This window comes from Colletotrichum graminicola (assembly GCF_000149035.1).
Source record: "Colletotrichum graminicola M1.001 genomic scaffold supercont1.63, whole genome shotgun sequence".
Taxonomy (NCBI): domain Eukaryota; kingdom Fungi; phylum Ascomycota; class Sordariomycetes; order Glomerellales; family Glomerellaceae; genus Colletotrichum; species Colletotrichum graminicola.
The window spans coordinates 132,942-150,054 of record NW_007361067.1 but is presented as its reverse complement, the minus strand read 5'-3'; the positions used below and the strand labels follow the sequence as shown (position 1 = coordinate 150,054).

General features: G+C 54.0%; 4 protein-coding genes across 4 annotated transcripts; 1 reads left to right on the top strand and 3 right to left on the bottom strand.

Annotated features, from left to right (window-relative positions):
* Nucleotides 1–630: 630 nt before the first annotated feature.
* Nucleotides 631–1,907, top strand: GLRG_10610 (uncharacterized protein; the record flags this gene model as incomplete). The annotated part of the gene is made up of 4 exons (XM_008101295.1): nt 631–711; nt 767–803; nt 858–1,299; nt 1,376–1,907. 4 exons carry the CDS (start codon nt 631–633, stop codon nt 1,905–1,907), a joined length of 1,092 nt encoding a protein of 363 aa, XP_008099486.1.
* A 615-nt stretch (nt 1,908–2,522) lies between these two features.
* GLRG_10609 (ABC transporter) lies at nt 2,523–7,442 on the bottom strand (the record flags this gene model as incomplete). The annotated part of the gene is made up of 1 exon (XM_008101294.1): nt 2,523–7,442. The coding sequence occupies one exon, from the start codon at nt 7,440–7,442 to the stop codon at nt 2,523–2,525; it is 4,920 nt and encodes a 1,639-aa protein (XP_008099485.1).
* A 1,601-nt stretch (nt 7,443–9,043) lies between these two features.
* GLRG_10608 (SET domain-containing protein) lies at nt 9,044–9,619 on the bottom strand (the record flags this gene model as incomplete). Its single annotated transcript, XM_008101293.1, has 1 exon — nt 9,044–9,619. The coding sequence occupies one exon, from the start codon at nt 9,617–9,619 to the stop codon at nt 9,044–9,046; it is 576 nt and encodes a 191-aa protein (XP_008099484.1).
* Nucleotides 9,620–10,158: 539 nt separating this feature from the next.
* GLRG_10607 (nucleoporin autopeptidase) lies at nt 10,159–16,496 on the bottom strand (the record flags this gene model as incomplete). Its single annotated transcript, XM_008101292.1, has 6 exons — nt 10,159–10,266; nt 10,328–11,926; nt 11,981–12,220; nt 12,343–16,082; nt 16,168–16,287; nt 16,385–16,496. 6 exons carry the CDS (start codon nt 16,494–16,496, stop codon nt 10,159–10,161), a joined length of 5,919 nt encoding a protein of 1,972 aa, XP_008099483.1.
* Nucleotides 16,497–17,113: the final 617 nt, after the last annotated feature.

The window sequence follows — 17,113 nt, the reverse complement described above, 5'->3', positions numbered from 1 at the left end:
CTTCTACATACCGATAAGACCCTTCCATCTCTCCGTGCTCAGTGACCTGCACTTGCTTCGAGAAAGGCGATATGTTTATGCTGGGATGAAATGTTTCGTGTTGCAAGCTTCATTGTCTAAAAGCGTCGAATGATTCGATGCCGATGGACACTGGCTGCTCTCAAGGGGGAGATGTGCTGGACTCTCTTACGGCCAAAAAGGTAATCCTTCGCGCAGACGCTGCTGGGGAATCTCGGGCTGTCCCCGTTTCCGTCATTAACTTTGGAAATGTCCCCAAGAAAACCCTGAAACCATTAGTTGCTGCGGCTGCCTCTATTGGCCCGTCGTTGCCTCCAATATCTCCCCCAATGGATTCATAAACATCTCCGACTGGATCGACCGACTGCTCTTTTCCCCTTGACCTTCTGGGTTATCGATCTTCAAGCACGGGAGGTGCCAGTTGGCTAGTCCATTCGTCAATCTCGATCGGATTCTGGCTTCATGTTCCACTTTGTTTGTTTCGCGTCTGCATAACAATCCCAATACACTGTCGCCAAGATGGATGCGTCCGTCCCTCCCGCGGCATATGCCGACGACGAGAGGACGACAGTCGTCGGATCTGCGGTCTTTTGTGTCCTATTCGCAACGACAATGGTCAGCCTAAGAATATACACGAGAACGAAAATCATTCGAACGTTCGGCATTGATGATTATCTCGCCGTTGCTTCTCTTGTGAGTGAAGCTACTATTATTCGAAAGCAATTTTGAGACTGACCTGCGATACAAGTTGGCTACAGTGGCCTGCGGTACTGCCATCGCAGATAGTGAGTTGATTTAAACAGGTTCTGCAAGAAACAAACAGCTGACCCAAACGAAAGTGACGACACATGGTCTTGGAAGACATATCGTAACCCTAAGCCCGAAAGACATTACGGAGTATATGAGACTGTTCTACACATCGATAGTCTGTTACAACATCGCCATACTCTGCATCAAATTATCATTCCTCTGCCAATACTATCGAGTCATGGTTGTCCCTAGACTCCGCAAGATCTACGCAGTTGCCTTGCTCATCGTGGGTGCCTGGTCAACCTCCCAACTATTCATATCGGCACTCCAGTGTTTGCCAGTTTCCGGGTTCTGGGACAAGTCAGTGAAAGCAAAGTGCATTCCGAACCAGCCGCAGTGGTACGTCAACGCCGCGGGCAACATCATCACTGACGTCGCCGTTTTTGCCTTGCCGATGCCTGTTTTTTGGCACCTCAGACTGCCTCGAAAGCAAAAGATTCTTCTCATGGGAATATTCAGCCTGGGGTTCTTGTAAGTTTGCCGATCTTCGTCGCATGTCATGCGCGTGTCCCGTACGCGATAGGTACATGTATTAATATCTTCCTAGTACTGTTGCCATCAGCATTATAAGGGTCCAGTTCTTGGACATAGAGACCGACTTCACCTGGACAAATGTTAAAGCCTCGCTCTGGTCCCTTGGTGAGATCTCGTCAGCCATAACATGCGCAAGTCTCCCGACTCTTCGCCCACTTCTGACCAAGTTATTTCCGGAGCTGATGAGCAGGGTGAACATCTCATCTGTACCCAGCCAGCAGACGGAAACAGGACATACTCGGCCGACGCGGGCGTACTCAGGTCTCCCGAAGCCACGAGATATGGAGAGGGGCATCGCCGACTCGGCAGGTTCTAGCGCGAGGTCGAGCCATATCAGGGACGACAGATTGGCCACCTACGGACTGCCGTACAATCTCCATACAAACGAGTCGAACGAGACCGTCTTCGGTCTGGCCAGTGTGCTCGAGGATTATAAGACCTCTGTTAAGCCAAGCACTGCCGCCCCGGGTGGGCGACCAGTAGTATGCAACACTTCCAGCAATAAACAGTCGCACCACGTCCGGAGAGATGGAAATGGATTTTGAGCTGGAACTCGGCTAAAAGAAGGATAAGGGAATCATGAAACCCTGTCCTTTGCTGTTTCTTTCTCTCACCTGAGTCTCCTTGTATGCTAGGAAACAAGACCGAGATGGTAAGAGACAAGGCAACGGCGCAAAAACAACGGTAATAAACGAGTTTCAAGGAGGTCGACGTCATTAATGAAAAAAAGAACGAGGCTAGCAAAAGAAATCAACAGAGTAAGCAGGGCAGCACTTACCTTCGACTGGTCAGCCGAAGCGACAACGGTAGGCGTAGCCTCGCAGCTATTGGACATATCAGCGTCGTTGCCCCTGGAGGACAACCTTCTCGAGAAAACATAGGATTGGCACGTAGCATTTGCGATATCAATCAGGCTAGCGCGGGGAACGTGAGGCAACCGCAACAACGGACTATTCACAGTTAGCCGCTTCATATCCCTCTATAATATTGGAGAGTAACGATCTATTACGTCTAAAAACCACTAGGTAGCACGATTAATATATTGGGTATCTTGAAACCACAAAAAAGGCAGTAGGGAAATTCCCGTGTGACACTTTGACCCCTCGTCGTCCTTGTTTTTTCCGTTCACTTCATATCTGTACGTATGCATTACTGGCCGCTCATAAGCCACAACGCCACCAGGACTTTTTCTCGGGCACCTTGTATCCCTCCTCTTGGACGTTATGCTTCCCCACAATGGCGAGAAAAACTTGATCAAGTGTTGTTGGTGAAACGCTGAAATGATTGATACCCAAATACTCTCTCTGTTCCTCCAACATCACAGCCAGCTGACCAATCGCACTCGATGACATGTCGTTTGCAGGCGTGATGTCTTTAGCCTTGTCGCCGCCAAAGACGCTGACCACCTCCTTTGCAGGTACGGAGAAGCGCATCTGGCCGTGGTACGTTTTCTCCTCTACGTCGGCTCCCGGGAAAGTAGCCGTGACCCATTGGCGCAGATGCTTGGTTTCTTCGGGTGTAGTGTGCGGTGCCGTCTTGCTGATCAAATGGACGTGCAGGGCATCGCCGAAACGATGTCGGAGATCATCCGTCGTGCCGACAGCAAGCATGCGTCGAGCGAGAATACCAGCTCGGTTTGCGAGAGCATCGGCCTCCTCCATACTGTGCGTGGTCAGTAGGAGGGACCGGCCTGCGACCGTGGCGGCTAACGTCTTCCACATGATCCGCTTGGCGGCCGCGTCCAGCCCTGAAGAAGGCTCGTCAAGGATAAGGACCTTCGGATTGCCCATCAAGGCGATACCAAGACTCAGTTTGCGCTTGTTGCCACCAGAGAGTGTGTGTGCCATTCGCGTCGAGAACGCCTGCAAACCGACCGCGCGGATAACAGCGTTTACGTTGTGGTCGAGATCAGGGGTTCCCCGTACACGGGCATAGAACTCGAGATGCTCGCGAACAGTCATCAAGTCCATGGCGTCATGTTGGGGACACACGCCAAGGTTTGCTCGGGCAGCAGGCAGATCGTGGATGACGGACTTGTCCTCGATGAGAATCTCACCGCCGTTTCGACTTGGTTTGATGTCTCCGCGAATCAGAGAAATGGTCGTTGACTTGCCTGCACCATTTGGCCCAAGAAGGGCAAACACTTGAGACCTCTGAATACCAAAGCTTACATTGTCGACGGCTGTGTTCTTCCCAAACGTTTTAGTCAGATGAATGACCCGCAGACCGTCATCGCTACTCTGTGTGGTTACTCTTGCCACTTCGTTGGCGACTTCCTCGTCAGCCGAGTTCGCGTCCTCTGTCTCGTCATGGTAACGCCGGTGCAAGAGCCGCCGGAATGAGGTTCCCACGGAGCCACTATCAGCCCACAAAAGAATGCAGAACAAGCAGATGGACTGCAGGAGCAAGTACAAGATAGGACCTCCATATTGGAGGATACCACCCGGGTTTGATGCAAGTTGCCGTCCTTCGCAGGCCGTCGAGAAGAGATTCAGAGCCAGGAACATGGCGCGCACGACTGAGCCAATAGGCGCGATAGCTGAGATGACGAAGTGAACAACAAGGATGTTGTCGTCGATTCGTGGGACGGGCGAGAACGTCACCGTGCACATGTAGGCGATCAGGTAGACCAGGAACATCACCGCTTGCCCGGCCGCGACCCAGGCGTACGTGGACAGCGCTGTCTTGCAGAACAGGGATATTACGTACGCCAAAAGAATGGCAGTCAAGCCGTAGAGCAAAAATACTACGAAAATGAACCCAACATGATACCAGACGGATGACAGGGTAGCCCAGAGGATGGTAACAAGAGCTGTGGATGCCAGAACAATGAGGAAATCGAATGCGAGGTAAGACGACCACAGCGGCAAAACACGGACGCCGTTACTGTACTGGAGCCCGCGCACCCCTTGTCGTCGCTCGAGGCTGGGATACAGCGCAAAGAATCCTGGGTAGCAAGCAAGAGCGATGCCGCTGTAGACGATGAATTGCAGTCCATCTCCATCCGAACTTGCGAAGGGGGTGGCAAATGGTGCCCAGGACATGATGATGGTGACATTGCTAAGAAGCATGTTGAAAATGTTTTGCGTAAGCAGAGGGTTGATGAGACCATTGTAATCGGCCATGTACGCGATGGTTGGTACAGCAGAGTCACCACCCAGCCAGATCCCACCCGGCAGGGTCTCTAGCCGTTGATCAAAGATGGTGTCTTGAAAGGCCTGGAAGCTCTGTACAAAAGTGGAATTCTGTGTGAGAATCCCACCGGCGTCTTCGGAGGCGGAGGCGGAGCCAGCAGCAGCAGCATCGAACGCTGGGAGAAGGACACTAGCGGCAGTGTTGAAATCCAATCTCGAAGTCGGACCAAGCACTAGATTCCAGGCGAAGTCCGTGAGGCCAATTCCTTCTGTCTGGTCAAGTGAACGTTCCTCAGAGGGTGCACATCCACTTTGCGCTTGATCCTTGATGAAAAGAGTGACAAGACCGGCAGCTGCCACAGGCAAAGCGAATGCGGTCAAGTATGGAATCCAGTTGGTTTTGAGAATGGTGATGCGCTTCCGGAAGAGTACCACTGCCTGCTCCACGAAACCAATCTGCTTGCCATCAAGCAGTTGCAGCCCTCCCTGGGGCACGGCACCAACGGGGAGAACTTCGGCCGATGCGGTCGAAATTGTCTTCTTTTCGTTCAGGTCCGACCCTGGGTCGGGAGGTACATCGTCAGATTCTCCACGGATCTCTTCGGCTAACTGAAGAAATACATCCTCAATGGTGGGCCCCGAAAAACGGTATTCGTGAATCCCAAATGCCTCAAGAGTGCGAATCACCTTGGCGGCCAGGGCTGAAGACGGCGAGATATAGCTGATGAGGTCAAAAGAAATCTTCTTTTGAACTCCTTCTACATCGGGAGCGTTCTTAATTCCTGTGTCCTTGTGCACATGGACTCGATACCCACCGCCGAGACGGTCCTTTAGCTCCACCGAGGAGCCGTCGGCACGGAGGGTGCCTTTAGACAGAACGGCGATATGATCGGCAAGGAGATCGGCTTCGTCCAGAAAATGCGTTGTGAGGATTATGGTCCTTCGACCCCTTTCAGCCAAGAGAATATCCCAGAGCTTACGTCGAGAGAGAGGGTCAATGCCACTGCTGACTTCATCGACGCAGCAGACAGCACTTCCTCCGGTAAGCATCATGCCCAGCTGTAGTTTGCGCTTTTGACCTCCAGACAACGTCTTCGACATGGCTTTGCCTTTTAACTCCAAGTCGACAGACCTGATAAGGTCGCGGATCTCCTGCTTGGAAGCGATCTGCCCAGGGGACTTGAGCCTGTTGAAGATCTCGATGTGTTGCTCAACCGTCAAGTCGTCCCACATGACGTTTTTCTGAGGTGCAATCCCGAGTCCGCCAGTGCCGTCAATGGTGATAGTGCCGCTTGTAAGCTTGCTCGTGCCAGCGATCGAGTCTAGTGTCGTGGACTTTCCAGAGCCATTGGCGCCCAAGAGACAAAGAATCTGTCCTCTGCGGACATCCAGAGTCAGGTTGTCGACAGCACAAACCGGGTCATGAGGGTGCGAGATGAAAGAAAACAGACGACGGATTGAGGAAGGGCAGTATATCTTGGTGAAACCTTGCAAACGCACAGCAGCATCGTCCAGCCGTAGCTCGCCGGCCGCCGTTCCGTCATTCTGAGTGCCAGGCGACTTCAGGACTATCTTCCTACCTTTCGTAGTAGTGCCATGAAGGGATGACTCGATTAGGGCCCCAAGTAAAGGGTAGGTAAAGATCTGGATAATCAGGAATACCCATAGAATAATACCGGAAAGCTGCCACGGGCTACCCGGGGCAACCTCGGCCAGATTGGTTGGCAAGTCCTCTCGCTCCCATCTCGCCATATATGTGATAAAGTAGACATAGTTGCAGGGCGTAAAGAGAAAACTAAGCAGTCCCACAGCGGCAGTGCTCGGGTAAGAGATGGATTGTGCAAGGATGCCGAGGAGCATGATGGCGAGTATGGCGGCGATGCCACTGATCTGAGCCTTCTTGAAGAGCGATGAGGTCAAGATGGAGAGGGACACCATGGCGATTCCGTTGAGTAGGTGGTATATCAAGACGATTCCAACGCCGGTTCGCGCAAAAACACCAGCGCGCAGCACCAATGACCCAATGACCCAACCTGGGATGTAGATCAGGCTAAATGAGACATGGTAGGAGATGACACGGGCAGCCTGCGCGTGCCACCTGCGTTTGACGGGCATCATGGCATCGACGAGACGAATCATGCCACTTTCACGCTCGGTTGCGATGAATCCTGTGAGGTGGTATGTGACGAAAAGGACACTCGTCATAAATGCTACGCCCATCCAGTTGGTGATGGCGCTTTGATAGTTGATGCGGATTCTCACAGCACGCTCCTCCTGGGTTATAGACGTGAAAGGGTATTCGTTGACGGTCTCGGGAAGAGGACCCTGCTCCACTTGGGACGGCCCGGACCCGGACGATGAACCGGACTGGATGGAAGCAATAGCAACATCGACCGCTCTCTGTAGCGGCAACAGATAGATCTGAGCATCGTTTTTGTCCGAATCGACATCGACAACAATGCTTCGCAGAGCTCCGTCGCTGCGGAGCGTGTAGTTCCAGTAGCCGCCTGGGCCCTCGGACGGAGAGGCTTGGAACACGACGGCTCCGTAGCATTGAGAGACACCGCGGAGGTTGGTAGGACAATCGGTCCCAAGATCGGCAGTGGACGAGCGGCGGAGGACCGTTTTGCCGGCGCTTTCTACAGAGGTTGCTAGGGTATCGATGACCCTATCGATGTCACCTCCAGAGAAACCGTTGTTTACGAACACGACGGTTCCTCGACCGGAATCTGCTGCAACGTTGAGGGCGTCCGGGAGGGATCGAATGCTTCTCGGATCTGAAATGCCAAAGACGGACGGCGGCACGAATAGATTCTTTGCAAAACTAAAGAAGGTCGTCAGAGCTATGGGTAGGATGAATGCGATGAAGACGGCCGCGACGGCGTGGCGAAAGATGATGGCCCAGTTCTTCACCGTGAGGGTCCACGTCTGGCGAAGGAACGCCATTGTTGGCGAGAGTCGCCTAGAGGGGCGGACGCTTGAACCCGTCTTTTGTTTCGTGGGTGTCGTTGTCGAGGGAGTATGCGATTGAATCGATCTAGGTATGATGACCGACACTTGAGATCTCTGCCTCCGACTCGACTATCAGCGCAGTCTATCTAAGATGTAAGCGCGACGCTGTCGGAACTCCGAAAACAAGGGTAAATGTGGAGGCGCAAATTAGGCCAAGTCGCTGGCAACATGGGATATGTACAGTGATGTTGGTGTTGGTGACGCCTCAAGATAGGTAGGTAGGCGAAAGACGGAGGATAGTTTGGATCAAGGTGATGGGATGGTGGGAGGGGCGAGGTCGGGATGAACTCATTGAACTAGGGGTTGCCCGCCGAGTGGAAGATTGCAGAAGCACTGAAACAGCAAAACGGAGCAAGACACGAGCGGCTACAATCTTGTGACCTTTGCGGACACAAAAACGTCGGTGCCGGTGGTGAGTGATATAGAGAATTTGAACGCGCCGAACGCCACCAGCACAATCCGTGTGGACGCCGGGCGTCGTGTTTACAGTGCTTCGCCATTAAACCAGAATAATTGTCCCGAAGTCCGGGTCAGACTGTCTCTCCTCGCCCCTTGTCCAGGTTCATCTCGCTCGCTTATCACGTACAGGTACGGAATGTATGTTATGCTCGGATCTCATCAACCTCGCTTAACTGACCGCGCCTCTGGCAAGACTTGGCGCTGTTATGAGCCCGGGCGAGTGGCAGAGTGTCTGCCACCACCCAATAGTACTAGCAACCTGCCTGCCTACCTTGCAAGTCCTTAGGTACCTACCTATTCGAGGTCTGGGCGGGGCCGAAGACACAGTAGCCTGATTCATGAATATGATCGACGGCTCAAGTCGTAGCCAAACATTCATTCGCGATGCTCCATCATCCATCTAGGTCGTAGGATAGACAAGCGTCCACTCAAGGAAGGGCATGTGTATGCTTACTGTCGTGCGGGATATGCTGGCCTCCTTGGGAGTCCTTCTTTGTAGCCAGATCCGGTGTGGCATTTCGCACATCTCCACCTCTCTAGTCGGGGGCTGCAATATGACGACGACTCATGGCCTGTACTACTTGGCTAGGACGCGCGTCCCCTGAGCCTCGATCGACTGCTTCTCCTCGTTGTCTGCTTGTCAGAGGTGGTGTTATGAGCTTGACGTTGCAACCACCTTCAAGGTGGACGCTGCGCCTTCGCTCTTGGCCCGCCTTCCAGCGACGATTAGTCGGGCCTCGGTTCCTCCTCTGCTTGTTTCCGAAACTCTGCAATAAAATGATGCAAATGACGTCGTCCATGGACTGCCAAGAAGACGCACTACCTGAAGATGATGAAGGAGGCCATAGAGGTAGGTAGGTGGCTTGGCGCCGACGACCAACACAACATTCGTCCCTTCTTATCCGTACCGCCTCAAGTGTCGTTCGATTCGTTGGTCACATATGCTTAACTACCTATCAGCTGAACTTTATTGACAAATGCGATTGACTTGCCAGCGCTGTTCCGTATTCAGACGATGCTTTAAAGTATGACATCTCTCTTGGTCTAGCAGCAACAACCATCATTATTTTCGGACATCAACCCTGCTCATGCTTCCGAGTCCCCCAAAACCCCTTGCCATAGCTGACTAGAATCTCCTCCCCCTTGCTGATACCCGCCTTCCCGCTCCCGCTCTTCCCTTCGGGCAGCACCCAAACAGCCATACACCGCTGCCGAAACCTCTGACACCAAACCTCGCGAAACTCCGCGTTAGGCCTGTCCGCAATCCCCCGATAGTCATTCACGAACCGCGCTTCATTGCCGCCCTTGTCCGCGTCCACCGCGACTTCAGCCTCCCGGTCCAGCCACAGGTCGTAATCCGAATCGGACGGCATCTCCGGGTGTACTGTGCCCAGGTACGGCAAGACAAAGGTCCCCGGCTTGAGGTGCCGCGTTGCAAAGAGCCCGCTCTGTCCCTTGGCCGGGTGCCTGTCGTCCGTGATGGGCGTGATCTTGACCAGCGGACTCGGGAGCACCGTAGCCTGCGCCGGTATGTCGGGTACATCTGCCGGCTTCTGGCTAATTGCCTGCCGTTGGGCCGCGGTTAGGAGCCGAGAGTGCACCGGGGCTGAAAGGTATGGCAGCCTACCAGGCCAGTTCTTGGGCTGTGCCATTAGGTCCCGAGGCCTTCGGTATACGGGAGGCAAACAGGCTGAGCTGAAAGGTTTCTTTCGACAACTTGGCTGAAGGGTTTTCTGTTCAGCAGTTACAGACACTGGCGCAATTAATTGTCTGGCCCCGTAGGAACCAGAGGGCTGACCCCACCCATGCATTTCCTTCCATGCCTTGACGCCGGACAGAGCATGGACATGTTCGGACGACCCCGGCAATTTCTGATACGGCATATCCGTATCCGTGTCCGTATCCGTACTCTTCACGACAATCAACGATGTCGTAAAAAGCACTCAGCAAGTCGGACTAGAGAATCAACTCATGTCTTGTGGACAATGTTATGATCGAAAACGCACGTGCACTCTAATTACTACAGAATGCAGCTACACCTACAACATAATACATTATTGCTTCACAACCCCCCCCCCCCCCCCTTCTTTTCTACCTTGCGGGCTTGCAAAACAAAATGCCCAGCTACAGAAAGTATTCTTTGCTTTCACCGCCTCAGATCACCATACCCCCTGTCTCGAAAAAAATCCCTTCATCTTCCTCCTGCCATCAGTCCTCGGTAGTAGGAAAGGCCCAGGTGCAGCGAATGCTTGAGGTGAGCGTCTTCTGTGAGAGGAAGACCCAACACCCGGGGAACGTCCTACGAAAGAAACACGTCAGTATACTATCGAACATAGAAGTATTCGTGAGCCGCAACATACCTGCTCTTGCCTGGACGCTTCTGCCATCACTTTGGCCACGGTCGATCCCATTTCAGAGATAGCTGCCAAGCTCGTGATGTGGGCACTCTCGGCGTTTTCACGCATGGCAGGTAAACCTGCAACCAGCTTTTCGAGCACGGGAGAAAGAGCTTGCTGTCGTTGCCTCCGGCGGTTCACCAGTTCAAGGAACGCCTTGTAAATCTCACCGCCAAGAGTCCAACCTGCGATGTCGTCGTCGTGGCCTTCGAAGCGAGATAGGATCGCTGTCAGCTCGTCGTAGTCGCGACTGATAACGGCAGACGGTGCCACCTTCCGCACGAAGACGTCGTGGGCCTCTGCGTACGACCCCGCCCGAAGCAGACACTGAACCTCAGCGGAAGCATCCTTCTTCACGGCCCTCATGTAGAGAGCCTGAGCCTCCCAGATCCATGCCGCCGGGATCTTCAGGGTTTGGGTAAGAGTCATAAAGTTGATACCGGTTTCGGGCCCTAGAAGACTGGCATGGCGGCAGAGATTGTCCTGCACATCCTTGGCCCTCATTTCGGGCTGGCTAAGGTGCAACAAGACAAAGGTAGCTTCGAGCCAGCTTCCTTCGTTAATCAACTGATCGGCGAAAGAGATAGTCAAGGCATCAGCCTTTTCAGTTGCGTCAGGACCATAAGATACCTTATTGGTAGAGAGCAGGGCGCGGCTGAGTTGCCAGCTGAGACGGACGTCGAAAGGCGACAGCTGGCTATTTTCTGGACGCAACACAGCCTCCAAATCGGCCTGCTCGTCTGCGTAAAGTTTGAGAAGGCCCCACAAGAGGTCCTCGCGCTGATCCTGATCCTGATCCTGCCAAAGCGCCGGAATGCCTTGCTCGACGAACCATGTTTGTGGCCGCTGCTCTCTACCTTGGGCAACGTCATCCTGGAATATACGAACAGCGGCAGAAATATCATCTTCGCGCGAGATGGAGTACCAGAGACGAAGGCCGAAGGCCTGTTTCCAGTCCAGACCAAACCGCTTGGAGATGACAAATGACTCAATACGGTCTTCGAGAGGAACACCCTTCTTCCCCTCGCAAACGCAAGAGTTGCCACTGAGAAGTTCGTATATTGCTCGGATAGGATCGGCAAACTCGGACAAGAAGTTGGCATCTTGCCATTCGCTTAGCTGCTCGCGCATGTCCTTCTTTGACTCATCGTTGCTCCCAATCAGAGATACCAAGGTAGCAAGGCGGAAGTTTTTGCCGTCGATAAGATATTTGCAAGCGTCTTGAATACGGTGACCAGACAAGGCAGCAATCGCCTTTTCTTCGCCCGATCTGGCGAGGGCAATGGATCGTGACGATGCAGAGTCGACGAGCGCCGCCCAAAACTGGGACAGGTTGTTTCTTCGGGACCGAGCTTCGGCGGTTCTGTCGACGGTTCCAACTGTGTCAAAGAGAATACTTGCAAGCTCCCAGACGAGCTTCTCGTGCATGTTCGTAGGATTGCTGGCGTCCTGATCGTGGAAAAGGGACTTGAGCGTCGTGGGGTGTAACGACAGCTCCAGAATGCCCCCGGCGAGCTCAGCCCGAGTCATTTGAATCTGGTTCTCAAGTGTTTTCGCGGACGACTATTTGCAGGTCAGGTAATGTCTTAGTATTTTCCACCCGGAATTGACGCATACCTCATTGGAAAACTTGGCTGATTGTATCTCGCGACCCTGAGCTTGGATGACATTCTTGGTGATCATAAGGCTGTCGGCCATGTTTTGTCTGCCAGCGCCCTCGAGAGATGAGCGCGTGGAGGCAAAAATCAGAGTTCCGTCGGGTCCCCAGCTGGGCCGCATTGAGTTGTAAAAGGAGCGGTCGGCGTCACTCATGTCGGACTGGTCAACGAAGGACTTAGTTTGTCGTTCATAGGGCCACTAGATTGATATTCGCCTTAGTCACAGTGATCACAGCTTAAATACAGGAGGGCCATGCAGAATGCAACCCACGCAATGCAAACGGGGTCAGACAATCCTTAGACCATGAAGTATTCACCAACCTGAACGAATCCTCTCGAAGGCGCAGGCGCAGACGGAGCGGGAGCCTTGGCCTTCTCAAATAGCGAGTTCATCAGGTCGATGCTTGTAGCAAACCCGCGCCCGTCCGACACAACTCGGCTTTTCTGTTCTGTTGTCTCAACTTCCTCAACAGTCGGTCGCAATGCTGCCTCATTCACACTCCGCAGCAATGCTCTGTCTCTCTTCTGAGGACTAACAGAGCGTTGGAGCATATCCATCCACTCGTCCCCTCCTGCAACCTGAAGTTTTATTGGAGTAGCCGAACCCTTCAGTGCCCGCATTCTAGCTCTGAGAATGCCACCCGGTGTTTCGATTACTGGGGCTGCAGCATCACTCTCTGGCGATTCGCTTCTCTGCTCCGCGGCTAGATGGCGTCTGAGGGGGGTTCCCGCCGTGTCCTCATCCTCAGACATGCCATATCCGATGTCCTGGTCGTCTGCCTCCTCTTCCGTCGACAGAATTAGCGCATTGGACGTCGAACCCGCGAAGCTATCCCCTAAAAAAGACTGACGCTGGGCAGGTGGTTGCGTGTCTTCAACCTCGTCAAAGTCTTCGTCCCGATAATCGAACGCACCAGGGAGGGCGCGACGCTTGCTCCTGCGAAAATCGAATGTGTCATCTTCCTGTGGGCTAGACTCGGAATCGTCCGAGTCCTGTTGGGAGACATTGCTGAAAGATGCATCGTCGCGGGACGGCTCGTTGGCAGGTTGCTCAGCCTCATCCTCGTCCTCGTCGTAATCCAATCCGTACGTAGTGAAATGTTCAACCGAGAACTTCCAAATGCCAGTTTCAGTATCGTAGCTCTCAAACGTTGTGTTCTCAATGCGCTTGAGGCGCTCTACGTGCTTGTGGAATCGTTTGGCATCGTTGCTGGGCCGCTTGTCTCTGCCACGGGGCCAAGACTGCTCCAAAGAAATGGTAGCTGGAACGTTCAAGCCCTTACCCACAGGAGGCTTTTTGGCTGCGATAGGATAGACAGTCGCCGAGCGGGTTTCCAAAATAACAATGCCTCCAAAGATCTCGTCCAGGTCGATGTTTGTAAGGTCAACAGGTACTTTGAATTGCACACTGCCAACGTTGTCCCTGCCCACTGTGAAGCCTGTGACTTGCTGGCGCTGCACTCTATTCATGGAAGCAAGCACCTCCTTGGTGGGGCTCATCCAGTAGGCGCCAGGGGCTGCATCGAAACCTTCCTTATGGTCTTCGGGAGGCTGTGAGGACGCATCCTCCTCATGGACTATGGCAAGCTCCTTGCCCTTGCTTGGGTCCAAGCCTTCGGGTGTTCCGGCTGCTGATGTGGTTCCATTGACACTGACACCAGCGGGCGCTGCCTTCTGTGTAACCGCATCACCTCGAGGGGTAGACGTGGTGTCATTTTCGTTGCTACCTTCGGAGGCATCCATCGTGCTCGTGTCAAAACTGACTCTCTTGGACAACTTACGAGAGCTATTGACATGGTCGGAAGAGGGCTTCTCCTTCGTAGGGGTCGAGAATAGATCGCTCCGCATGTCCTTGTTGATGATCAGTTTTTTCACACTGCCGTTCTGACCGTAGTAGCGAGGCCCAGAGCTGGCCGAGAAAGCACCGGGGGCAAGAATGCTGTCCTCGGTATTAAAGCTTCTCCTCAGGTTGCTGGTTGACACACTTTTGCTCAAGCTTCGGTTCATGGACGAGGAGCCGAGCAGACTCCGGCTAGTACCGCCGGGAGTACTTGCTGCGCTTGAAGGGCTGGCACCAGGAGTACCGTAGGTGCTGTAAGAGAATCCGAAACCCCTCTTCTGAGGCGTCGCATAGCGAGCGGCTGACGCAGGATTCAGCTTGTACATGGGTAGAATGGAGCTGCGTCTAGGCTTGGATTTGCTAGAAAGAGGTGTAGCAAGTGGGCCTGGGTTTGGCGTCTCGGATCCTCCGAGGTTGGAAAACAAGGAGGGCGAGCCGTACGCAGAAACATCGTTGATACTGGCCGTGAGGGACTGTGGACCAGCATTGACACCTTGGGAATTGCCCAGGAGCGAGCCTCCGAGGAATGAATTCTGGGGCTGCTGCTGCTGCTGTTGGTTGTTGTTTCCAAACAAGGAGCCTTGCTGCTGCGTGTTCTGACCTCCAAACAAGCTACCACCCGCAGGCTGAGCTGAGCCAAAAAGCCCGCCTGGCTTCGTCTGATTTTGCCCACCGCCGAATAGCGATGACTGTCCGGTTTGCTGCTGCTGCTGCTGCTGCTGCTGATTGTTTGCGCCCAAGCTGCCGCCGAACAGGCCACCTCCACTGTTTGTGTTCTGGCCAGTCGTGTTAGATCCGAAGAGACCGCCGCCAGTGGCTGTTGGCTTTGCTCCAAAGAGTCCACCGCCAGTGGTGTTATTTGTGTTGGTAGTACCGAACGTGTTTGAGGTAGTGCTTCCACCTCCAAACAGACCTCCTCCAGTGCTTGACGCTCCGCCGCCTCCAAAAAGACCGCCACCCGCTGCCGGCTTTTGCTGGTTGTTTCCGAAAAGCCCGCCGCTCGTCTGCTGAGGTTGTGCGCCGAAGCCTCCACCTCCACCGAATGCAGAGCCCGTGTTCTGCTGCTGGGGCTGCGACTGGTTATTCCCGAAAAGCCCACCACCCGCGGATTGGCCAGCGTTACCGAACAGACCACCTGTGGAGCCGGTGTTGTTGGTAGTGTTGCTATTCGCCCCGAAGCCACTGTTTGTGGTGCTTCCAAAACCACCGGTAGTGCCGCCTCCGGTGTTCCCAAAACTGAAGCCTGCTGGTTTGTTCTGGGTTGTGTTGTTGGTGTTCGAGCCGAAAAGACCACCACCTGTGTTGGTGTTTGTGGAGCCAAATCCGCCGGTCGTGCCCGTAGTTCCGAAGCCTCCGGTACTTGCTCCGCCGCCGAAGAGCCCGCCGGACTGGGTGGGCTGCGACGTGGCTGTAGTGCCACCGCCAAAAAGACCTCCGGTAGCCGGCTTAGCGGCATTGTTTCCGAAGAGACCACCGCCGCCAGAACCGAATCCTCCCGCAGAGCCACCGCCGAAACCGCTGGTTGTTGATGTGTTGGCGGTGTTGCTTCCACCTCCAAAAAGGCCACCTCCGGCAGATGCGCCCGTTCCGAAGCCCGAGGACGGCTGGTTAGTTGTCGAGCCGAACCCACCACTGCCGAAGTTGGAAACGCCGAAAGCACCTGTACCACTAGCATTGCCGTGACGGCGTCCTTGTGCGTAGTCAGCCAGTCTCAGTTCCTCGGACGACCACTTCTTGTACGGTTCCTGGAATAAAATGTTTTGGAAAGAGTTTGACTGGTTGCCTGCTCCCGTAGTTTCCTTCTCTTGGTGTGCTTGGAAAGGGGTGAGTGCGGTACCTGGCGGGTCACCAACATTGGAACCGATGCCGGGGTTCATCGATGCACCGAAGCCACCACCGGCGGCGGTGGTGGTACTGCCAAAGCCGCCAGAGGTGTTTCCACCACCAAATAACGATGTGGTACTAGGAGTGCTGGTGTTGGTGGTAGAGCCAAAAGCGGGTTTGTTGGCACCGCCAAACAGTCCTCCGCCAGAGGAGGCTCCTCCAAACGGGGATGAGGTGTTTGCTGTCGTGTTGGCACCGAAGCCGCCAAAGGTAGACGTCGTAGCTGTATTGTTGGAAGTGTTCGGGGCACCAAATAGGCCGCCTCCGGTGGACGGGGTGGCACCAAAGGCAGGTTTCGCAGCCCCGAAAGCCGTGCTGGTGTTGGATCCAAAGCCGCCTGTGGAGGCAAGAGTTAGCATAACAATCTTTCAAACCCAGCTCCAGACTCAACCAGACTGCCAACAACGATGTAAACAACCTACCCGATGGCGTGCCGCCAAATGCACTGGTTGTGTTGCCGCCGGCACCAAACAAGCCGCCACCAGTACTGGTGTTACTGGCGGACCCAAATGCATTGTTTGTTGTGTTGCCAGAGCCGAAGCCTTAAGCACACGGAAGTTAGTTGGCAGGCCATCGGGGAAGCTGAGATGATGGACCAGGATGGTGAGGTGTGTTGCGACGAAGCAGATTTCGACTTACCGGTACTAGGGGTGCCCGAGTTATTACTGGCCCCAAATCCTCCAAAACCAGTCGACTGCTGGTTGTTGGTCGAGCCGAAGCCGCCGAAGCCGGTGCTGCCAAAGCCAGACATGATGAGCAATGACTAGCAGCGACGGTTCGTGATGCGGTCAAGGATAGGGGAGTAAAGGATAGATGGCGCGAAGGTCCGCCAACTCGTGGGCGCTGTGTATGTCGCCGATAATCAATTACAGACAGACATGCAGAGCAATCCGATCGGAAGGGGCCGACGGGGTTGATGGCCTATGAGCGCGTCGGCTGGAACGAATGGCGATGTGACTTGATGTAGGAGGTGCGTTTAGTATAGCCGGTGGTCGAGGTTTTTTTTTCGATGGGTGCCGCGCAAGGAAGGGAAAGATACGTGGAGAAAAAGTGGCTGGGGTTGGCGGAAGGTGCACGCGCGCTCTGATGACGGGCGCGAAAGGGGCCAAGCAGGGGGATGAAAACAGATGGAGAAAGGATTAGAAGACGAGAGCAAAGTTAACATGCAAATTCCTCTGGCCCGTTGAGGATTGCTGCTGCGACGGAAATGTCAATGGCGGTTGACACGTCTGTTTCGCGTTCCGATGCGAAGAAGTCAAATACCCTTAAGTAGGTTGCGCTGAGGTCGGATAGGTAGTCTCTATGGCGCACGAAGAATAGTACTGGTACGCTTAAGTAAGAAGGCGGTAACTCCCGTAGCATACCTAG